We start from the raw sequence: 24,754 nt of genomic DNA, 5'->3' as shown, positions 1-24,754 counted from the left end.
TCAACTTCTTAAACCAGGGGACTCAAACCCCAAACTCTATGCAGGGCCTCTAACCCCAACTTCTTAAACCGGGAACTCGAACCCCAAACTCTGTGCAATTCTTACCTGTTATCCGTGTCTCCCAACTGAGGTTCTCCGTTTTGTCCGTGGAGGCCGTAGGATGGTCAGCCAAAGCTGAAGGGGTCGGAATGGAGAGTCAGAGAGGGAGAGAGAGACTGAGAAAAATCTCTCGGAGGGCCCTTCTGTCTCAACCCGCTCGTACCTGCCCACTGATCTCTTACACCGGTTCCTGAACTGCCAACCGTTTGGCTCCCGGCTCGGCTCGCCAAATTGTTAACCTGAAGTTATTAACCTGCTCAGTTGGGGAAAAACACCAGAGACACGAAATCACCTCTGAAACAGTTTTTATTCAGAGAGGAGTTGGCAGCCCCACGCACTTCAGGCGTAAGGTAGCCAACTCCCAATTTGTCGGTTTACAAAGGTCATACTTATACCCAAAAACGGGGTACTACATTCGCAAATATGGTTACCGATTCAAATTCATCAATTGATTTGCTATTACATAGCTAAGCACGCAAAATACTCGGAATAAGCATAGACGCAAGCGTAATATTTGGAATGGGTATGGACGCAAACAAAACACTGGAAATAGGTATATAGCTCAAAACACTTTGCCGACCATATTGTCTTGTGGTCGCAAGGTTCTTCTTCTTTGTGGTTGCCACATGCTGTCTGGCATCTTATTTTAGCTACCACTTTACTGTCCTCCTGCACTCCCACCAATGAGGTATTCTCTCCCTGGTCCTGTCTACATATTTTGCTACTCTTACCCCTCGCCCACCCCTTCTACACGTACCCCTTACCCTTTTCACATTCTCACTATGGCTCAGAAGGGTAGGGAAAGGAAGAGGAAGGCAGTAGTGATAGGGGCCTCGATAGTTAGGGGGTCAGGCAGGCTTTTCTGTGGACGCAGCAAAGAAATTCGGATGGTAGTTTGCCTCCCAGGTGCCAGGGTCCAGGATGTTTCAGATCGCATCTAAGATATCCTGCAGTGGGAGGGAGAACTGCCAGAGATCGTGGTACATATTGGTACCAATGACGTAGGTAGGAAAAGGGAAGAGGTCCTGAAGAAAGACTGCAGGGAGTTAGGAAGGAATTTGAGAAGCAGGACCGCCAAGGTAGTACTCTGGGGATTACTGCCTGTGCCACGTGACAGTGAGGATAGGAATAGAACGAGGTGGAGGATAAATGCATGGCTGAAGGATTGGAGTGGGGGCAGGGATTCCAATTTCTGGATCATTGTGACCTCTTTTGAGTCAGTTGTGACCTGTACAAAAAGGATGGGTTGCACTTGAATCCCAGGGGGACCAATATCCTGGCGGGGAGGTTTGCTAAGGCTACTGGGGGGAGTTTGAACTAGAATTGTTGGGGTTGGGAACTGAACTGACGAGACTGGGGAAGAGGCGGTGGGTCACAAATAGAGGAAGCTCAAAGACAGTGTGTAAGGGGGGATAGGCAGGTGATAGAGAAGGGATGCGCTCTGATGGATGGTTTCAGATGTGTTTATTTTAACGCAAGGAGTATTGTGAAACAAAGCGGATGAGCTAAGTGCGTGAATCAGTACTTGTAGATACGATATGGTGACTGTTACAGAGACTTGGATGGCTCAGGGATAGGAATGGTTACTTCAAGTGCCAGGTTTTAGATGTTTCAGAAAGGACAGGGAGGGAGGCATGGCACTGGCACTGTTGATCAGAGATAGTGTCACATCTGCAGAAAAGGTGGATGTCATGGAGGGATTGTCTACGGAGTCTCTGTGGGAGGAGGTTAGAAACAAGAAGGGATCAATAACTTTACTGGGTGTTTTTTATAGGCCGCCCAATAGTAACAGGGATATCAAGGAGCAGATAGGGAAACAAATCCTGGAAAGGTGTAATCCAGAGTTGTCGTGATGGGAGATTTTAATTTCCCAAATACAATTGGCATCTCCCTAGAGCAAGGGGTTTAGATGGGGTGAAGTTTGTTAGGTGTGTTCAGGAAGGTTTCTTGACACAATATGTGGATAAGCCTACAAGAGGAGAGACTGTACTTGATCTGGTATTGAGAAATGAACCCAGTCAGATCTCTCACTGGGAGAGCATTTTGGTGATCATAATTCTATCTCCTTTACAATAGCATTGGAGAGAGATAGGAACAGACAAGTTAGAAAAGCATTTAATTGGAGTAAAGGGAATTTTGAGGCTATCAGGCAAGAAATTGGAAGCTTCAGTTGGGAACAGATGTTCTCAGGGAAAAATATGGGAGAAATGTCGCAAATGTTCAGGGGATATTTGTGTGGAGTTCTGCATAGGTACATTCCAGTGAGACCAGGAAGTTATGGTAAGGTACAGGCTATAATAAATCTAGTCAAGAAGAAAAGAAAAGCTTACAAAAGGTTCAGAGGTTAGGTAATGTCAGAGATCTAGAAGAATATAAGGAGCTTAAAAAGGAAATTAGGAGAGCCAGAAGGGGCCTTGGCCTTGGCAGGCAGAATTAAGGAAAACCTCAAGGCATTCTACAAGTATGTGAAGAGCAAGAGGATGAGACGTGACAGAATAGGACCTATCAAGTGTGACAGTGGGAAGGTGTGTATGGAACTGGAGGAAATAACAGAGGTACTTAATGAATCTTTACTTCAGTATTCACTATGGAAAGGGATCTTGGTGACTGTAGTGGTGACTTGCAGTGGATATTAAGAAAGAGGATGTGCTGGAGCTTTTGGAAAGCATCAAGTTGGATAAGTCGCTGGGACCGGATGAGATGTACCCCAGGCTACTGTGGGAGACAAGGGAGGAGATTGTTGAGCCTCTGATGATGATCTTTGAATCATCAATGGGGATGGGAGAGGTTCTGGAGGATTGGACGGTTGCGGATGTTGTTCCTTTATTCAAGGAAGGGAGTTTCTAAGCAGTGTAGTACCTTGCCATGTAGTTACTAGAATGTAGACACGTTATGAGTGAAATAGCAAGTTGTACAATAGCAGTAAAATAAATAACAGTAAAGTTGGAATGCTAATATTGGTTGAAGTGCCACTCTTTCATGACTCTAGAAGAACTCCCCAAGGAGTCACCTGAAAGGACAAGTCTAGGACCTGATTTAATCTCTCTCTAAAATATTTAGCGTTCCCTCTACTGCACTTGTTCCGATCTGAATTATGTATTCACTTCTCCAAAGTGAACAAAATATTTCTTGATGTTGAGGTCACTTTGAGTTGTAAAGATTTACAGCATTGAAGCAGGCTTATTATGCCTTTTATATCAATCCCATTTGCCTGCAATAATTCCCTCCCCCTCTCCCTCCCCCTCTCCCCTGCTCATTCAAGTACCCGTCAAGATGTCTCTTAAATGTTATTACTGTTTCTTTCTCTACACCACCTGTGGCAACTCATCCCAAATACCACCTACTCTTTATAAGTACTCTGATCCTCCCTCTCACCTTAAACCTATGACCTCTAATTTAGACATTTCTAACATGGGAAAATATACTGGCTATCTACCTTGTCTATGCCTCTCATAATGTTATATTTTTCTGTCATGTCACCTCTCCATGCTTCCTTTTCTCTAGCTAAAACAGACTTAGTCTATCCATTTTTTTCTGATAACTCAAAAACCCTCCAATGCAGGCAACGTCTTTGAAATTCTTTTCTCAACTGTCTTGCTGAACCACATACTTACTAAAGTGAAGTGACCCGAACTGTGCACACATTTTATTTAAATATCCTCATTAAAATGTTGGCAGTGAGCTCCCATTTTTTTTGTTCGTTTCCTCAGTTTTTTTCTGAAAATTATTTATGTATGAAGGTAAGAAGCAACAAACCAGCTACAGACATGGTATTAACTTTGGATTGTGCATTACTTATCATTTGTTTGTAATAGTTAGAAGACTATGACTACAAGGCTCTGGAACCTAAAGATATGCGACTTCCACCTCCAATGCCACCCAATGAGAGGTTGCTTGCTGCAGTTGAGGCATTTTATAGTCCACCATCTCATGACAGACCAAGAAATAGGTAGGTGTCTTGTAAAGATTACACATTGTCATTACCCTCTGTCTGCTTGGTAAGAAATGTTTGCTGTTATTGATCATGTGTTGGGTTCAGTGAAAGGAAAAGTGCTGCTGAAACAGATCATTTTTCTTAAATGCAACATATTCACCTTCGTGGATTAAAATAACAACCCTTCTACCATCTTCATGAAAGTCTGTATCAGAATAGTTTTCGTGTCTTATTCAGTATCATGCAGGCCAGCGGTCCCCAACCACTGGGCCGCAAAGCATGTGCTACCAGGCCGCAAGGAAACAAAATGATTTGGCGATATGAAATGACATGAGTCAGCTGCACCTTTCCTCATTCCCTATCATGCCCACTGTTGAACTTAAACGCACACGAGGGCATTACGCACGCTAAGTCATTATCCACGCGAGGTTATCAGTCGCCTGAACACAGTGATACCTTAGCGCCAGGGATCACTGGTTGGCCTTGGGTAACCGGCTGCCTTGAGAGAAGTGCCGTTGATATTGGCTTGGAACGTGGACAGATGGGCGCTGCCTCTAGCCTGTTTAGCACACCAAATGTTTGTGGGGAACCCGGTGCTAAAATATTCGCAGATGACCTAGTTCAGGCTCAGGATTTCATAAGTAGCAGAGCAGCTACCGCGCTGCATTCTACTGAAAGTCATCCCTTGAGCCAAACTTTTGTTGGCCACTCTCTCCAGACTGCGACTGCGGCAGCCCCAGTACAGGGCCTCTGGCCCTTACCTTGTCCTCTCACTGGTGTGTTGCAATGATTTTATATGTTCATATGAGGAAAATATGCGCTGTGTATTTAATATCCAAACGTTACTTAAAATGTTATGATGCTATTGACTTATAAGTAAGTTATAATTTACTTATCACTATATTCACTCAAAGAAAATATAAGCTGTGTGTTTAATATTAAATTCGTTAGATAAACCCTTTTAGAAACGAAATTGAGTGTATTAGTCACTTGGAAGTGACTTATCACCTATATTCCGGTTGCAATTAACAAACCCCCTCCCCTCTCCCCCCCCCCGGCCGGTCTGCAAGAATATTGTCAATATTAAACTGGTCCGCGGTGCAAAAAAGGTTGGTGATCCCTGGTGCAGGCCATCTATGCAAATTTATATTTTATTATTTATCTCATTTACTCTTTTTAATAAATCATTGCATCTCTTAATATGCATGAGTGTATTTCGGTGCAGAGATTTTATTCTGTTCGTTTGGTTAGTTTATTAATCATACCCTCCTGCAGTCCATTTTGCTTTCCATCATAATGGCCAATTGTATTGCTGAATTTAATCCTAATTTCATTAACTGCAGCTTATTTGGATTTTACCCATAATTTCACTCTGCTCTGCACAACGACTTAGTAGAAGTGGTTCTGAACCACAGTCTTTCAAAAATTTTAAGAGTTCGGTGCCTTTCTGGAATTGTAGAAATTCAAGCATAGAAAGAGACCATTGAAAACTTTATTTTCACCATTGTTTTTAGTTTTTAGTCTGTTTCCATTGTTGTTAGTTCTCCAAATTGTGCTTATTCACAATTATTCTCATCAATCTACTGCTTCTGCCATTTTGCTCAGACCTTGTTCTCTGCATATACTGCTGAAGTTCTTCTCATATTTGTAATGTTTGTGTCCTTTACAATGTACAAGAAATCCATTCTGTTATTCTGGATTAACCTTTGTTCACTTGCCTGGACTTTGATACATTTTGACTTCCCTGTGCAGTGAAGGTTGGGAGCAGAATGGACTCTATGAATTCTTCCGAGCCAAAATGCGAGCACGGAGAAAAAAGGGGCAAGAGAAGAGAAATAAGTAAGTATTTGGAAGCAACGGGTGGAAGTGGAAATTGCTTTGAAAAACCATTAAAACATATCAAATATCTTGTTTTATTTCCTGATTATTGCATTGTTCCAGTTTTTTCAGTAGTGTTGAAAGCTCCATTTGACCCTTAGTATCGACAGCCAGTTAAGGATATAAAATTGCAAATTTCTTTTACATATTGTGTGGAAAAGTGCTTGCTTTTTTTCATTGCTGAAGGTGTGGTAACTGAGATCATGCCTATTTATTTTTGCTCTCCTCTCATAAGGAAATGGTTCCTGCATGTACCCCATCTTTTTAAACATCAGTCTAAACTTCAAAATCTACACAAATTATTCAGCTATCATGTCAGTGGTGATATTTGGCTTTTCCTGAGAATTGGATCAAAACCAGAAGGCAGATGCAATTTGATCAGGATTGATCTAAAACAGAACTTTCTTCATTTTATTTTCCAAGAGAAAACTGATGGCAGTGGATTTTCTTGATTACTTTTAGAAGCTTTTTAAAAGCATTTTTTGTAAATTTGCAGATCTTTTTGTTCTATAAGAACACTAAAAATAGGAGCCGAAGTAGGCTACCTGACACTACAAAGTGGCTCTGCTATTCATGACTGATCTCATCCTCTGTGCTAGTTTTCTTAACCTAAACTTCCCAATCATTAAAGAATACATTTACCCCTTCTAGTGATCAAAACTTCAGAATCCTCAGGGTGGAGTCCAGAGGTTTGCCCAGCTCTGTGAGAAAAAATGTCTGTGTGCCTCAGTTTTGATCTTGCTGTGACTGTGTCCCCTGGTTCACAATAGTGGAAACATTGTAACATCTGCTCTGTCATGACCCCTTTTGGGTCTTGTATGTTTCAATAATTTTTCTGAATTCCAAATAATACATATCCAACTTCCTTAGCTGCTCATGATTCAACAATCCCCTCTGATCTCGGGGAATGGAATGGGAAATCTCTTTATTAGTGCCTTCAGTGCTAGTATATCCTTTCTTGAATAAGGGGACAAAAACTTTGTGAGTCTCCTGGTGTGGCCTCAACAATCACCTGTATATTCGTAGCAGTACTTCCTTTTTCTAGTGTCTAGTGTCTTTGCAATAAAGGGCAGTATGTCATTTGATTTCCTAACTACCTATTGTACTTTCTGCTCACTTTTTGTCATTGATGACAAGAACATCTAGATCTCTCTGTACTCCAATTATTTGCAATCACTGTTTATACTGGTAATAGTCTTCATTTTGTTTCCTTTTGCCAAAGGGCATAATTTCACACTTTGACATATTAAACTTCATTTGCTATGTTTTTGCCCAGCCGCACAGTCTGTATCCAGATACCCTCATTACAGTATACCCTGCCACCTATTTTAATGTCATTGGAAAACCTTGATAACTAGAACAGGATTTGACCATTTAGCACCTCAGCTCTGCTCCACCTTGAGCCATAGCTAATTTTCACCCTAATTCTGAATAGTTGCTGTTCCTTGTATGCAACATGTCCTTGGTAAACAAGAATCTGCAAATCTCAGGTTTAAACTAATACAGGTCGACCCTCACTAATCCGACTACCTGTAAACCGGTTCCTTCGATAATCAAATTTTCCGTGCAACTGTAATTTCAAACTTCTTGGGCCACCGTACCAACCCGCTGCGCTTTGTTTTGGTTGCGCTAGATCTGTTCACATATTGGTGCGCTCTTGTAAGCACAGACAAGTGATTTCTGCTTGTTTTCCTGCATTTATTCATATCATTTGCGTGAGGCATGGCTGCCAGCCTGTCTCACCCACCAGCAGTGGGTTGGCGCGCACTGGGTCGGTCCACCTTCTTACCTGCCTGCCGGCAGTCGTGCACTGCCCTCCGGCGTTGCATGACCGGCGCTCTGTTCTCTTCTGCCTATGACCTCAGATCAGACGTGGCGACCCGCTGAATTTAAGCATATTACTAAGCGGAGGAAAAGAAAATAACGAGTGAAGTGGGAAGAGCCCCGTGCCGAATCACTGGCCGCCTGGAGGTCGCGTGAAATGATCTCCTTTCTCCTTTCTCCGACTTCTGCTTCTGCTCACCCAGATGTGCTGCCACCATCATCAACAGTTTTTGAAGAAACTGTTGTGCCAGTTTCAGCACCAGTTCTTGATGCTTCACTCATTTTTCAAGATGAAGATGTTGATGATCCTGACAATCCCACACTTGCAAACATGTAACTTTGCCTGAAGTTATATTAAACGTCTCACCTTAGAAGCAGAACTGCTCAACTCTTCTGTATGTTAATTCCTGTACATTTACCTCTACCCTTTATTTTATCTGTGCCTGTACAGTATATTACTTTATTAAAATTTCACTTGCTGCTCATTTAATATTTCTGTTTCATTATTATCTAATGTACTGATTTACATGATATTTTAAAGGTATGATGAGGCAGTTACCTATTGCTTAAAGTTATCCTTCTGTAATTCAGCATTTTCACTAATCCGGCATTCCTCAGGTCCCAATGGTGCCAGATTAGTGAAGGTCGACCTGTAATTATCACGTGATAGAGAAATTTTAGTCACCATCTATGTTTGGAAGGCCTGCTTCTAATGTTTAGACCATGGATTTCCCCAACTAACAAAAATGATTTTGATCCACATGTATCCACATGGAAGTTCTCCATATTAATTTGACAACTTTATCATTCATCCCAATTTTCTGTAAGGAATGCTACCCTAGTTTCACCCTGAAATCAAGATTTCGTGCTCTACTTCAGCTGAGACCCAAAACTGTTCCTGGTTCTCTAAATTTCTAACTACAGCTTTGTAAAACTGTAAAATAACATCCACCTTGTTGTTATCAAATCCTCAAAAACAGAATCCCTTAACATTTTCATGGTTCATTGTTGGTAGTTTTCATGGTTTATTGTTGTACAACATTGAATCACACTGGATTTAATTTGGCTTTTTTTGACACTGATCAACAGAAAAAGACTCTTTCATGTCAAAGTGAAAACAGATCTCTAGAAAGTGATCTAAATTAATTAAAAATATAAAACACAAAATTATTGAATACATAATTATTCACCCCCTCCCTTTAATATGACACACCAAATCATAACTGGTGCAGCCAATTGGTTTTAGAATTCACAGAATTAGTTAAAGGGAGATCATATGAGTGCGTTCAAGGTGTTTCAATTGATTGTAGTAAAAGTGAACCTGGATCACAAGGTCCAACTGCTGGTGAATCAGTGTCCTGGCAAAAACTACAGCCTGAAGGCAAAAAAACACTCCAAGCAACTCCACACAAAGAGTATTGGAAAGCACAGATCAGGATATGGATACAAGAAAATCTCCCAAGTCACTGAGTATCCCTTGGAGTACAGTAAATTCAGTCATCAAGAAATGGAAAGAATATGGCACAGCTGTAAGTCTGCCTAGAGCAGGCTGTCCTCAAAAACTGTGTGACTGTGCAGGAAGGGGACTAGTGAGAGAGGTCACCAAAAGACCTATGATGAGTTACAAGCTTCCGTGGTTGAGATGGAAGAAACTGCGCATAGAACAACTGTTGCCTGGGTGCTTCTCAGCTTAATGGGAGAGTGACAAAGAAAAAACTGTTGTTGAAAAACTCACATGAAATCTCGACTAGAGTTTGCCAGAAGGCATGTGGAAGAATCTGAAGTCAGCTGGAAGAAGGTTGAGCAAGATTGAGCCTTTTGGCCATCAGACTAAACACTATGGCGGAAGCCAAACATCACACATCATCAAAAACACCATCCCTACCCTGAAGCATGGTGGCGGCTGCATCCTGCTGTGGGGTTACTTCACTGCAGCAGGCCCTGGAAGGCTTGTGAAGGTAGAGGGTAAAATGAATGCAGCAAAATACAATCCTGGAGGAAAACCTTATGAAGTCTGCAAGAGAACTGTGCCTTGGGAAAAGATTTGTTTTCCAGCAAGACAATGACCCCAAGCATAAAGCCAAATCTACACAGTTAAATACAACAAAATTAATGTCCTGGAGTGGCTAAGTCAGAGTCCAGACCTCAATCCAATTGAGAATTTGTGGCTGGACTTGAAAAGGGCTGTTCACACATGATCCCCATGCAATCTGACAGAACTTGAGCAGCTTTGTAAAGAAGAATGGGGGGAAATTGCAGTGTCCAGATGTGCAAAGATGTGTCGACACAAACTCAAGGCTGTAATTGCTGCCTAAAGTGCTAAATACTGTCTTGGGGGTGGGGGAGAGTAATTATGCAATTATTTTGTGTTTAATAATTGTAATAAATGTAGACCAATTTGTAGAAATTTGTTTTCACTTTGACATGAGTCTTTTTCTGATCAGTGTCAAAAGAGCCAAGTTAAATGCACTGCGATTCAGTGATATGAAACAATAAAACATGAAAACTTAGAAGGGAGTGAATACTTTTTATAGGCATTGTATTTCTGTACCAGGGTCTATGTTCATGTTCCAAAGATTAGGACCTCACATTTGCTAATGCAAATCTTGCTGTTCAAAGCTGGCATTACCATCAATGAATAATGCCATCTTTCATGGTGTTGTTCTTTTAATATAAGAATTTCTACATCATGAAACTCATTTAAAAATATGGTGAAGAATTGTCCATAAATTAGCTCAGACATTGCATCCTTCCCTACTCAACCCTACAATTTTTACTGCTACTCAGCAAACGTTAGCCTTGCCAACAAATTGCCTTCAGTTTTACCAGCTTTGGCTTTATTAAACTATCTTATGAAGGATCTTATCAGATGCCTTCTAGAAATCAATACAAGTAATATCCTTGGACATGCGTTTAATCATTGTTTTATTATATCATCAGAAAAAGTAGGATACTTAGTGTTTGATATTCTAAGTGACTTTTATTCTCTTTGGCCCTTGTTGGCACAATGTGTAAAATATCTTTGGTTTGAAAAATATAGTTATGGGAGCCCAAAACAAAAAGCAGAAAGATTTCTTAATTTATATGCATATGAGAAATGTTCTTATAAACAAAATGTTACACCAATTTCCCTAACCTTTTGTGATACAGAGGTCCAAGCTCAGCTACATCTGGGGTATTGAAACCAGGACCCCGTTCAGAATCTCATGAGGCCGGTAGCGGAGCCAAAGTGGAGAAACGGTCAGTGTGGACATATTATTCTGCCTTGTGCTTAGCAAGTCTGGACAAGAGATTAATAACTGAAAGCATTATATATATTAATAAGGCTTTTAAGTGCAAGACTGGATCTAATGACTAAAACAAAAATCACAGCAATATTTTGGAATTGGGTTTATGTTTGTGATGTATAGAGAGTTACAGTGAAAAAATTGTCTTGCATATTGTCTATACAGATCAATTCATTAAATGACTACATTGAGATAGTACAAGGTTAAACAATAACAGAGTGCAAAATAAGATGTTACAATATGGAGAAAGTACATTGCAGCTAGACAGCAATATGCAAAGTAGATTGTGAGGTTAAGAGCCATCTTATCATACTAAGGAGCTTTTCAGTAGTCTATGACAGTAGGATAGAAGTTGTCCTTGAGTCTAGTGGTAGGTCCTTTTGGGCTTCTGTATCTTCTGCCCTTCAGGAGAGGGGACAAAAGAGAAAATATCTAATATGGGTGGAATCTTCGATTGTGTTGGCTGCTTTACTTAGGCAGTGAGAAGTGTAGATAGAGTCGATGGAGGTAACTCATTGAAAGAAAACAGATTAAAGAGACAAAATAAGTAAGGTATATCTACTGCCGTGGGTAGATTGGGTCAGTCAACTTGTAAAAATTCGCTGATAATGATGTGTAGCTGGCTATGTGTGTTCAGGCAGTCTTATATTTTAACATTACAACATTTAACATTTGTTCTCCCAACATCATTGATTCCTAGGGTGAGATAATGTTTCTGTATTGTCCTGTAGTACCTTTCCCAATTGCCTTTCTCTATAAATATTTTTACGCATTGCTGATGGGATCTGACATTATTCAGTGTCCCTGCGCACTATACAAGGGTCAGTGGAATGTATTCTGGAGCTCAGTGTTTTTGTTGGTTCCCTTTATGCTGAGGGAAATATTAGCCTTCTCTAGAAACTGAGATGGATGGTGTCTCAGCCATTCACTACCTGCAGTAGTTAATACACTGAATTCTTGGGTCTCTTCTGATTAGAGGGAGAGTATTGCTCACATGGATGCAATGTCAAGTGCACTGATGTGCCAATTTTGGGATGCTTTCCAGTTGTTTTAATGCTCCACCTTTCAACTGAACCATGTGAGGTTGATCTGTGTGTGAGCCTTTGGTTGTTTCTGAAGAATTATGCCTCAAGAGAGACTGAAGATGTTGGAAATATGGGTCAACACACATAAAATGCTGGAGGAACTCAGTGGGTCAGGCAGCATCTGTGGAGGAGAATAAATAGTCGATGTTTCAGGTTGGGACTGGGTCCAGTCCTGATTAAGTGCCTGGGCCTGAAAAATCGACTGTCCATTTCCCTCCATTGGTGCTGCTTGATCCTCTGACCTTTTGTGTGTATTAATCTTAAGAAAAGGCCTGAATAAGGAAGATATTCACCTGAAACATCTTCATATTAGAGTCCCTGCCAACAACAGCAAGATCTCCATGTGGAGTCATAGAGTTACGTGTTGTGGATTGAATGAGATGTCTGCTGTCATCTTTCAACACCTTGATTGACTGCAGTACTGACTAAAGACTTCTGGCTCACAGTTGAATTTTATCTGGACTAAAGCAGCAAGCCCAGCACTATTATCTTTCCCCAGAAAAGATAATGGTGGTCTTTTAAGCTGTTGGAGCTCTTGTGGACCTCTGGAGTAGAATTATGTTAAGTATCAAGAAAGTCAGGGATTTCTCCCCAGCAACAATGAAAGATGAATAATTTCTGATTATGATGCATGATATGCTGCAGTTTAATTGTATGTTGAATATAGTTGCTTGCTGCCTGATTGTTTTAACTTGCTGGAGAGAAGCAAGCTTTATTACATGATACACTGAGACATGAATTGGCTAATTTTGTCTACAGTGGGCGATCAAAATCCCGCAGTCGGTCACGGAGCAGGCGTTCTTCCACTCGCTCAAGCTCAAGATCTTCACGGTCCTCTAGGTCCTATTCTAGATCAAGATCGCGGTCTCGATCCCGTTCGCGTTCCCGTTCATATTCTGCTTCACGTTCCAGGTAAGAACAAAGAAACTACTTTCTAACAAAACTGTCTGTTTGTTCCCTGTTCTAATATCTTTGAGGAATTTATCCCTTATTATCGTGCACTGGAAAAACTTCAATCTTGCACTTTTGGGCAAGTGTTGGATTAGTATTGGACTTTTAGATATCATTTGGATTTCTTCTCCAACACACTTTTAATTTGTTTATATTACCCAACTGTATATTTTTAGTGAATGAGGCAATTTAAATGAGGGCACAGGAAACAGATTGTTGTGAATTTAAAGGAAGTATGGAAACTGATACCTCAGTGTTTAAAGGAGGATTTGGATTGTGTTCCAATGAGTTTTAAGAGAGGATGCAGATAGGCCTTGGTGAGTCTAAAGAGAATGAGAGAATGGCGTTCTGGTGTCCTTAAAGGGAAGGAGAGGATAGGGTCCCAGTGATTTTAAAGGGAGATTAGGGATGGTCCCTCATTGAGTTTAAAGGGAGAGTGGGAAACATCACCCAGATTAGCCAGGTGCTGTGCGATCAAGATTTCTGAACAATCAGATAGCAGATTATCAAACTTTTAATGTACATGTGACAATTAAGAATGTATGCCTTTGGGACAATTCAAGAATATACTAAGAAATTAACCAATGGCTTAAAATCATATAAGTAACTTAGTCAATTAGTCAAATAGAAGTGCCCATGTTCAAAGTCATAAACATCTTGCAAGTTACAACACATTTTCATGGAAAATGTTGCCAATTTTGAGATTTTCCCATATGATCTATGACATTTCTAACTATTTAAAAGGTTCTTGGGAATAATGTTCCTGTTGAAATTTGATTAGTCAAAATAGTTTGTAAAATGTGGAGGAATTTTTTTGAGAACAATGAAGGGAACAAACAGAAAATGTCCTTACTGTCTGTTCACATATGGCTGTTCAAAAACATTTCAAATTGTTCCATCAAAAAAGTATTATCGGGCCTTCAGGCATATTATCCAACGTGTCAGTTTTCCACTGTGCTGTTTATTAAGGCCAGCATTTCCACTGAGCTCTCACACAAAGACTTTAGTTCCACCACTGACTTAACATAAAAGTTATTTTGATCTCAATGTTGTTAAATATCACCAATTTAGTTTGACATAATTAATCATAGTTTGACTGGTTTAGTTAGTAGCTTTTCCATCTCCAATTCTAAGCATTCTTGGTTCAAGCCAGATTTTAGTCACCAAAACAAAAACCTCAAAGCTGACACTTCAGTATATTACTGAGAAACATCAAACTCTTTCAAATGTTAAATTGATGTTAAGTGCTGCTATCTTAAAAGTTACATGAAGCAGGGTAGAGCTATATTCTAAAATATTCTAACCAATGCCTGTCTGTCTCTGTCCCTCACTATCCACTTGATCATAGCCTCTTATCATTTCGTACACCTCTACCAAGTCACCTCTCATTCTCTTTTGCTTCAGAGAGAAAAACTTATCCTCGCTCATAAGTCATTCTCTCCAATCCAGGGAGCATTCTGTTAGATCTCCTCTTCACCCTCCCTAAAGCTTTCATGGCTTTCCTATAATGAGGCAGCAGAACTGAACACAATATTCCAAGCTTTTATAGAACTTTAAACTTACTCACAGCTCTTGAACTCAATCTCTGGCTAATGAAGGCCAACACACCGTAGCTTTCTTAACCATTCTATCAACTTCTGCGATCCAACTTATTTCTAAAATTCACAAAGAGCATGGGTCTCAGAACAGTTACCTCTGGAACACCATTGGTCACCAACCTCCAGACAGATAATGCTCCATCTACAGCCACCCTTTGCCTTCTATGGGCAAGCCAACTTTGAATGCACACTGTTAAATTTCCCTGGCTGTCATATCTCCTGATTTTCTGAATGGACCAACCATGGGGAATTTTGTCAAATGCTTTACTGAAATCCATATACACCACATCCTCTGTTCTACCTTCGTGCTCTCTCTCTCTCTCTCTCTCTCTCTCTCTCTCTCTCTCTCTCTCTCTCTCTCTCTCCCCCCCTCCCCCCCTCCCCCCTCCCCCTCCCCCCTCCCCCCTCCCCCCTCCCCCTCTCCTTCTCCCCTCCTTTTTATCGACCAATGTTCCTTCACCCTACCATTTGTTTCCTGCCTCCCGAGAAAAACCTATTCAGAACCCCATGCAAGTAATGCAACGTTTTTCCTTTCTGTGGATTTATCTAATTGAAATAAAGTTCAATCGTCTCCAGGATTTGAATTTCTTCATTCATAATGTGCCTTGAAACTGCATCTCTGCTTTTGGCTGAGGTTGTGTTATATAATAAGATAAAACAGATTACTTGTCTTAGCATCTCAGTGTTTTATCCCATTGTTTCAAACCAATATCTTCCAAACTAAGCTTCAGAATCGAGTACAAAATTACTGGAAACAGCAGGCCAGGCAATATATGTGGAGAAAGAATTAACATTTCAGATTGAAGACCTTTTGCAGAACTGAAACATTATCCAAATTTGACAAAAGGACAAACAGTCCAGAACACTGGACTGTTTCTGTCCTCAAATTTTTTTCATTGGAACAGAGCATTTCCATTCTGTTAAATGTTCATACACAATGATCACATGGTATGGTTGCCTTTATCAGTCTGTACTCCCTTGAAGTCACTTGGAACCAGTATGTCTATCAAAGGTAGTGCATATTTTTGATCCTGAAATAAGAGCATTTTGAAACTAATCAGGCTGCCCAGAGTATCATGCAACCCTGATTGTAGAATTTATGGCCGTCATACTAAAAAGGCTTCTTTCCAAAGACATTGCTCTGCTGTACTATGAATTAGATTCAAATTCTAAAACCTAAATAATGGTGTCTAAAGTGTTAGTGTTATTATTTTTCAGCCGTAGTAGGTCAGGTTCATCTCGAAGCCGGTCAGGTTCAAGGTCTCGTTCACGGTCACGATCATACTCACCAGGAAAGAGGCGGGTATCAAGGTCACGCAGCCAGACTCCACCGTAAGTATGTGTGAATGGTGCATGCTATTTAAAGCAAAATTCCTCTGATTTGAACATACCTTGGCTGATTGACAGGAAATTAGGTATTTCAGAGCTTTATGTCTGCACTCAGTAGCCACTTTATTTTACCATCTGTACCTAATAAGTAACCGCTGAATGTATGCTTGTGTTCTTCTGCTTCTGTAGCCTATCCATTTAAAGGCTTGATGTGTTGTGCATTCAGAGGTGCTCTTCTGCACGCCACTGTTGTAATGCATGGTTATTTGAATTGCCTTTGCCTTCCAATGAGCTTGAACCAGTCTGGCAATTCTCCTCTGACCTCTCTCATTAACAAGGCATTATTGCCTGTAGAACTGCCACTCACTGGATGGTTTTTTTGTTTGTCACACTATTTTCTGTAAACTTTAGGGAGAAAATCCCAGGAGATCAGCAGTTTCTGAGATGCTCAACCTCACCCCCATCTGTCACCAATAGTCAAAGTCCATAGTCAAATTCCATAGTCAAAGTCTCTAAGATCACATTTCTTCTCCATTCTGGTGTTCGGTCTAAATAACAACTAACCCTCTTGCATGCTTTTATGCATCGAGTAGCTACAATATGTTTGGCTGATTAAATATTTGTATTAATGAGCAGGTGTAACTAATAAAGTGGTCACTGACTGTTTGTTCCAGTGTATTATGCTCTGCACATGTGCTTTTGTGTAGTACCAAAAGCTTAAGAGCAAGCAACAGTGACAAGTATTTTCACCTGACCAGAAATCACAAAATTTTCAGATCAGCTTTAAGTTTTGAAGAAAATAAACCAATATTTTTTCTTAAAATGTGCTGCACATTAGTTCATTAAAGTTGGCCAGCTGACTCTGAGCATCTTTGGCAACTTGATTTTTGTCTGTGTACTAATGTCCCGTTGGCCCCAAGGCAGCCAATTTGATTGTTACAGTAGCCTCTCAAGCTGAGAAATCACATGTCACAGTTTGAGCATATGTGCTCACACTTGGGAGTATCTCATTGCGATTTGTCGTTGTGTTCTTCTGTGTAGTTTATTTCATTCCTCCTAATTCATGATAATACACCGCTCATGATCCTTCAAGCATCATATACATAGCTTCAAAAACAAAATCTTACCATTTATTTAATTTGCCAGTGACTAGAATAGAGCCACTTTGTAGGTTCAGATACTGCACTGTTCATCATTTATGTGCGTTACTCTGTTATTTGGATTTGGACATTACTTCCACGCACTCAGGACCTTTTAATCTGAGCATGTCCTGACCCAGATATCTTGTGCATTGTGCTTTTGTCATATTTGTGCATTTCTGTAATAACATTTACTTTTTTGCCATGCTTTTGACTAATTGGTCTCAGATTACTCCAGGTAAAAAGTGTTTAAACACCTTATTAGCTGATGAAGCCATTGCATAAGAATTAACTATTGTAATGTACGTTAGGATTCATTTATCGTTGTGTTTTCTTGTAGTGCCAACACTGGTCTTGGAGGTGGTTCTGTCGCGCTCACACCTGATCAGAGATTGGGGGAGGAAAACAAGGGACATCAGCTGTTGATGAAGATGGGTATGGTTCAGAGTCACTGAACAGCACTGGCATATGAAGTGAATTTTGTTGTTTTGTGACAATGCTTAAAAAATGAATTATAATAAGAAATACAATGGATGCCAGTTAATTGGGACACATCAGGACCAGTACATTTTGGCCCAATTAAGTGGCTGCCCCAATTAGCCAAAGTTTCATGGAAAGAGTTAAAAAGGTATAAAATAAAAGTATGAGTAGCAAATTACGTATTACAAATTAGAAAACTACCAAAGCTACTACAGTACTATAAAAATCAACAGAGGAATTTATCCAGTGTACATTGTCATGTTCTTTTAATTGTAAATTAACAAAATCAGCTAATGCAGATAATAAACTACCTTCATATAATGCTTTCAATGATTGCATCCTTATTCCTGGTCATTTCTGGCATCTCCAAACCTGAATGCTTGAAACCACAGTATATAATTAAATATGTAATGTAAAAAGATGGCAAAACAGTAGTGAGGTACTGTTCATGGGTTGGTTCATTGCCTGTTCATAAATCTGATGGCAGGGGGAAAGAAGCTGTTCCTAAAATGTTGAGACTATGTCTTCAGGCTCCTTTTTCCTCCACCCTGGTAGTAGCCATGAAAAGTTCTGGGTGGTGGGGATCCTTGATAACAGATGCCACCTTCATACCAAATGGTGATGCTGTCCCTTAGAATGCACTCCACAGTAGATCTGTAGAAGTTTGCTAGAATCTGTGGAGACAAATCTCCTCAAACTCCTCATGAAATATAGCCACTAGTGTGCCTTCTTGGTAACTGAATCAATCTGTTGGGCCCGAGATAGATCTTCAGAGATGTTGACACCTAGGAACTTGAAACTCCTCACCTATTCAACTGCTGATCTCTCAAATAGGTTCCTTAGACTTCCCTTTGCTGAAGTCTACTTTAATCATTCCTTAGTGTTACTGATGTTGAGCACAAGGTTGTGTCGTTACCACTCAACCAGCTGTTGTATCTCACTCCTGTACGTATGCCTCCTTGTCACTATCTGTGTTTCTGCCAGCAACAGTTGTGTCATTAGCAAATTTATAGATAGCATTAGAGCTGTGCCCAGCCACACATTATGGGTGTAGAGAGAGTAGAGCAGTGGCCAAGCAGGCATCCTCGAATTGTGCACCAGTGTTGATCGTCAGCACAGAGATCAGAATCAGGTTATCACCGGCATGTAATGTGAAATTTGTTAACTTAGCAGCAGCGGTTCAATGCAATATACAATCTAACAGAGAAAAAAAATAATAATAATAAATAAAATAAAACATACTAAATAAGCAAGTAAATCAATTACATATATTGAATAGATAATTTTAAAATGTGCAAAAACAGAAATACTCTATATTTAAAAAAGTGAGGTCGTGTCCAACGTTTCAATGTCCATTTGGGAATCAGATGGCTGAGGGGAAGAAGCTGTTCCTGAATCGCTGAGTGTGTGCCTTTAGGCTTCTGTACTTCCTACCTGATGGTAACAGTGAGAAAAGGGCATGCCCTGGGTGCTGTAGGTCCTTAATAATGGACGCTGCTGTTCTGAGACACCGCTTCCTAAAGAAGTCCTGGGTACTTTGTAGGCTAGTTATTTCTGCTTCACACTGACTGCCTTCTCCTGATGAGGAAGGCAACAATCTAGTTGCAGAGAGAGGTACAGAGGCCAGGTCTTGAAACTTGTTGATTAGGCTTGAGGGTATAATGGTATTGAACTGTTTCGAAGGTGGAGCTGTAATCAGTAAACAGCAGCTTGACATAGGTATTAGTGTTGTCCAGGTGGGCCAAGGGACAAGTGGAGAGCCAGTGAGATTGCATCCACTATAGAGCTATTGTTACGTATGGGCAGTTAGCAGCGGGTACATGTCCTTCCTTAGGCAGGAGCTGAGTCAGGCCATGATGAACCTCTCAAAGCACCTCATTGCAGTAGATGCCCTTTTAAAGCAGGTTGAGCCTTTCTTAGATCTCCCAACAATTCTCTTCAGGGGTCACATTCTGTTATATTAATACCTCTAAATTAGAAAGTTACTTTTCTTTTGAGAGGGTTAATCACTTGAGAGCCAAATTAGTAAAATCCAAGAAGTCACATATAAAACAGCAATTATAACCATATAACAATTACAGCGCAGAAACAGGCCATCTTGGCCCTTCTAGTCCGTGCCAAACGATTACTCTCACCTAATCCCACTAACATGCACTCAGCCCATAACATTCCATTCCTTTCCTGTCCATGTACCTATCCAAATTTTTTTTTAAATGACAATATCAAACCTGCCTCTACCACTTTTACTAGAAGCTCGTTCCACACAGCTACCACTCTCTGAGTAAAGAAGTTCCCCTCGTGTTACCCCTAAACGTTTGCCCCCTAACTCTCAACTCATGTCCTCTTGTTTGAATCTCCCCTACTCTCAATGGAAAAAGCCTATCCACGTCAACTCCATCTATCCCCTTCATAATTTTAAATACCTCTATCAAGTCCCCCCTCAACCTTCTACGCTCCAAAGAATAAAGACCTAACTTGTTCAACCTTTCTCTGTAACTTAGACTGTAATTGACTATAATTTTTTTTAAGAGCACTATTTTTACCATTAGGCCTCTAATCACTCACCTAATGTGAAAACAAGCTTTATATAATAAGTTAAAGTTTAAGCTGTGCTTTAACAACAATACTGTGCAAACTAAGTCACCAGACTGTTGGAGCTGATAACTGGTATACAATACAGAGTGAAAGTACTGATGTTCCATACTTGGGAAAGAATCATCAGTCTGGGTTGGTCTTTTCCAGGTTGGAGTGGATCAGGAGGACTTGGGGCAAAGGAGCAAGGTATCCAGGACCCAATTAAAGGAGGAGAAATCCGTGATAAGTGGGACCAGTATAAAGGAGTAGGTATCCCACTTGATGATCCCTATGAAAATTATCGAAGAAATAAAAGTTACTCCTTCATAGCTCGGATGAAAGCAAGAGATGAAAGTAAGTGAGGTGGATGAATGGAGTCTTTTTTTGTGTGTGACTGAGGTGCTTTTGAATTGGGGGATATTGCCTGAACTAGCCCTGACTAATTTTTGACACCTCTCAATATCATCAGCTCTCAATTAAACATGCCTCAATTTTCATCCTTGTTTTCATATCTGTCTGTTGACTCATAACTTCCTGAATTTGTAACCTCCTGCCATCCTTCGCCACTCCAACTTACTTTGTTACTTTCTGTCCTATTGATTGCCCCTAGTTTAATATTGCCACTGACAACTAAGTCTTCAGCTGCCAAAGCTGTACTCTCTGTCTTTCTTGCTTTTTATCTGTGCTTTTACTCATCTGCTGTAATATCTCTTTAATTTACTATGTTGAATCTTGATTAATATATCATTGCAGGATCTTAGTTGGTTTACTGTCATGGTATGTATACAAATGCAGCTTGGTGCTTTGTTCAGTGTATCTTAATGGAAATTCAGAGTCTTTGCTTCAAATGCTATATCTAAACATCTCATTCTGTGATTAGGATGTTTTATTAGAATCTCCACTTTGTGGTCCTGATGTTCTGAGTAGTGAAAAGGCTATAAAGTAAATTCTTCCCTAGCCCTATATTGGTAGCAGAAATCTATTGAACTAGCTGTCAAATTCCAAAGGCCTTCAGTTCATATAGAAAGAATGGATTTTTTTTAAAGAAAAGAAATGGAATTGTTTCTTTCTTTTGGGAATTCAGCAACTGAATGTTTGAGTCCTGCTTGAATTCACACACCTATTGTCACTAAGAGATGGCTTGGCCAGTGTTTTTAATAGGATACTAACAGTTGCTTTTCAGATAATTCTCATTTTATTCTCTCTTGCCTCTCTGCTGTTGATGCGATGGATTTTCTTTGTTAATTATTGATTTATATATCCTACCAACAGAAAAAGAGACTATTTGACTCTTCAAATCAATGCCTGCTTTTGGAGCAGTACCATTCCCTACTTATTTCCCCATAATCCATTTTCATTCCCCCATTTCCCCCCATCTCCCCCTGCCGCCTACATAGTCACAGGGGCTATGAGACTGTCATACTAATTGACATATCACTGTACCATCCTAACTTTAATATTTGTACTAAATTTAACTTGAGGGTTATTAACAAATTCAGAAAAAAAGTATTTGAAATGTGACAGCAGCAGATTTGAATATACTTTCATAAGTTTATTATGAACATTGTTATCATTCGATTAAATAATTTTAAAAATCCATTATTATTTTTGTTTTAATATTTGCTTTTATCTTTCCATGTTACTGCAGTGAAAAAAGAGATACAAGAGCAGCCAGCCCCTGAGTGAAGTATGCAAGAGAAGACAGAGCTGTGTTTGTTCTGTTTTAGACGGTGACATCACTCCTATAAATTCAATAAGGACTTGAACACCCAAGCTACTCAGTGCTGGAGTGGTCAATCACAGGGCTGAGGTTTAGGGGTGGGAAGTGGGGGTACTTAACACTCGGGGCTGAGATATGAGCAGATTCCTAAATAATTTCAATGTAGAACTGAACATACTATAGTCTCTTCAACTTGGTTTAACTGCTTATACAATGATGTGTTTTTCCCTGTTTTTTTTTTAAGTGAAGCAGTGTGAAATTGTGAGCATCAGTGATAGGATGAGAATTTTTATACTGACAAATTGTAAATGTTAGTGTTGGCCTAAAGTTGGACATTTTGACCACCTCCTCTGTGACGTTCAAAGGAAAGACACTGAACTCTTGAAATATTTTCACCTGTTCTACTGTGTTTGGATACAGGGAGGTGTATCTGGATTGTTAATGGTCTCTTGTTTGATCATCATCTAGACTAGTCATAATGTAATGACTTCTGTGGACCATTTTACTATTTTCACCTGAACTGCAGAAGTTTCTCGATTGGTACTTTCTTCGTAATTAAACACATTCTGTTTATTGTGCAGACTTGCATTTTCCATTTGATGCTGAAAAATATTCTGTCTGTCACAAGAAATGATAATGCACCTTGTACAGAAGCCCATATGTCAAACAAAGCAAATTGATTTGTTTGTTAGGATAATGAAATGACAGAACTTGCATTTACATAACAATGAATACTGCAGAAAACCCAATAGTACTGAGATCTAATCATACAAACCGTCATGCCATGAAATGATGATACAAGTGATTGAAACCTTGATCACCTTGAAGAGATTGAGGGGTTTTTAAAAATGCTTTAGAGGAGTGAGGTGGAAGTGTGGAGCAATGGAAGTCCAGACTAGATTGTACTTGAGCAAAGGCATGGTCACCTTGAAACTAACTGTAATCTATTGATCATTGCAGCTATCCCTTGTGCCCTTACACCTATCTGATGCCTTCCTATCATAAACTCTGAGAGGATGCTTCTTGATCCCAGACTATTACCGAATCTTGGTTACATGCTTGACACTGGGAATCTACAGCATTAATAGCAGCAACGCAATGGGAAAGAGGAAACAGTTACTTAGAATCAAGTGTATTATCGCCGTCATATATGACATGAAATCTGTTGTTTTGCAGTAGCTGTAAAGTGCAAATACATAAAATTACTATAAATTACAAAATAAGTAGTTGGGGACTGAGAAAAAGGAATAATAAGCTAGTTCTTGGACCATTCAGTGGATGGGAAGGAGCTGTTCCTGAATTATTGAGTATGGTTTTTCAGGCTGTTGTACCTCCTCCCTGATGGTAATAACGAGAAGAGGGTATGTGTTGGAAAGTGACGGTCCTTTTGCTGGATGATGCCTTCTTAAGCCCCATCTCAATGGCAGGGAGGATTCTACCCATGATGGACCTGGTTGAGTGTACAGTCCTTGCAATTTGTGATCCTGTGCAATGGAACCTTCATACCAGGCTGGTATTGAACTAGTAACAATATTCTCCATGAAATTGTAAATAAGAAATCATACTTAAATGGTTTTTAATAGTTTGTAACAACTTGCATTTTATGAGTATGTTTCCCTGCAAAATTTCCATAGCCTTTGAATGTTTTGGAGAGGTAGTTTGTTTGTAAGGACCATGTAGTAATTACAATACATTCCTATTTACAAATATTGGCTAGTTAAGTCTGGATTTGAGACCCTTTTTAGTACATTAGGGATAGACATAATGGCAGATTATGATGATGGTGAGCTATTTGGAGAGGAGAAGTCAAGGCAAAGGAGTTCACAGGCCATACAACTGGCCTGGGTATGAGTTTGAATTGCTCTGGGCACTGAGAAATTGAGAGCAGCTTGGGCTGAGCAGTGAAATCTGGAGCCAGAGTAAGTCACTGGGTGGTGTATTCTAGACCCGGAGCCTTTTGCTGCAGCAGTATCCGGATCCTAGTGCGAGGTTCAATATGCTGCTTGGACAATTTAAACAACATACTGGAAAGACGAGCCGTTAGGTTTGGAGGCAAGAGCTAATTTCACTCGCTCTCCCGTGATGGTGACTACTCTCTTCATGGCACTGAGGCTTTGAAGACTGCTGCCAGCTGCTATGCTTCTTAACTGCTAATATGATTGACTGATACCGAAGCTTGGATCTACTCCGGGCTGCTCCAGGGGTTTAGATCTAAGGATTTATTTTGATTTGGAATGGTGTTGCTTGCCTCTTTTTTTTATGATTTGTGTTTCTCCCCTTTTTCTGCACATGGCATGTTGGTCTTTTTTTTAATTGGGTTCTTTCTTGCTTTGTGGCTGCCTGTAAGCAAACAAGTCTCAAGGTTGTATAATTTATACTTTCTTTGATAATGTATTTTGAAACTTGAAACTTTGAAACATATGACCCTGATATCAAACTGTTCAATATCAAGTGTCCTATGTTATCCCTATGTACCAAAAATCTGATTATAACAAAACAGTGTTGATTAGGACTTGCTTTAGGTGGGTGTGTTCAGCTGTCTTGTTTGGAGAGAATAACACAGTTGGAAATGGTTTGGTTCCCAGAATGTGTTCATAAAATTATACAGAAACTACACTGAATTCGGCAGTTTGATCCAATTGATCCAACCCAGCATATTCACGTGTCAGTTATAGAATACACCTTCTGGTTCTGATGAACCCATGGTCATAGGATGTTTCGGGTTTATAATCATCAGACACCCTTACCTGGGGCGACCCAGACGGGGGTGATCAGACCCCGACTTGTGTCTAAGTGGCGCACTAATCAACGGATCCCCCCTCTGGATCCACCACCGCCGCAAGGCCTTTTCAGCAG

The 24,754-nt window shown here is 40.1% G+C and overlaps 1 protein-coding gene across 3 annotated transcripts in view; it reads left to right on the top strand.

Moving 5' to 3' along the window:
- Positions 1 to 22,476, top strand: part of cherp (calcium homeostasis endoplasmic reticulum protein) — a 79,859-nt gene extending 57,383 nt beyond the window's left edge. For 2 of the 3 annotated variants that reach the window (XM_059991713.1, XM_059991711.1), the window contains exons 12-19: positions 3,915 to 4,048; positions 5,786 to 5,872; positions 10,886 to 10,975; positions 12,867 to 13,019; positions 15,875 to 15,988; positions 17,465 to 17,559; positions 20,347 to 20,532; positions 21,827 to 22,476. In XM_059991713.1, coding sequence (XP_059847696.1) covers positions 3,915 to 4,048; positions 5,786 to 5,872; positions 10,886 to 10,975; positions 12,867 to 13,019; positions 15,875 to 15,988; positions 17,465 to 17,559; positions 20,347 to 20,532; positions 21,827 to 21,864 — 897 coding nt within the window. In that variant the 3' untranslated portion in view covers positions 21,865 to 22,476. The remainder of the gene's footprint in view (positions 1 to 3,914; positions 4,049 to 5,785; positions 5,873 to 10,885; positions 10,976 to 12,866; positions 13,020 to 15,874; positions 15,989 to 17,464; positions 17,560 to 20,346; positions 20,533 to 21,826) is intronic. The other variant, XM_059991714.1, reaches the window with a different exon arrangement.
- The last annotated feature ends 2,278 nt before the right edge of the window (positions 22,477 to 24,754 follow it).

This window comes from Hypanus sabinus, chromosome 16, assembly GCF_030144855.1.
Source record: "Hypanus sabinus isolate sHypSab1 chromosome 16, sHypSab1.hap1, whole genome shotgun sequence".
Classification (NCBI taxonomy): domain Eukaryota; kingdom Metazoa; phylum Chordata; class Chondrichthyes; order Myliobatiformes; family Dasyatidae; genus Hypanus; species Hypanus sabinus.
This window is presented reverse-complemented; position numbering and strand designations above follow the sequence as displayed.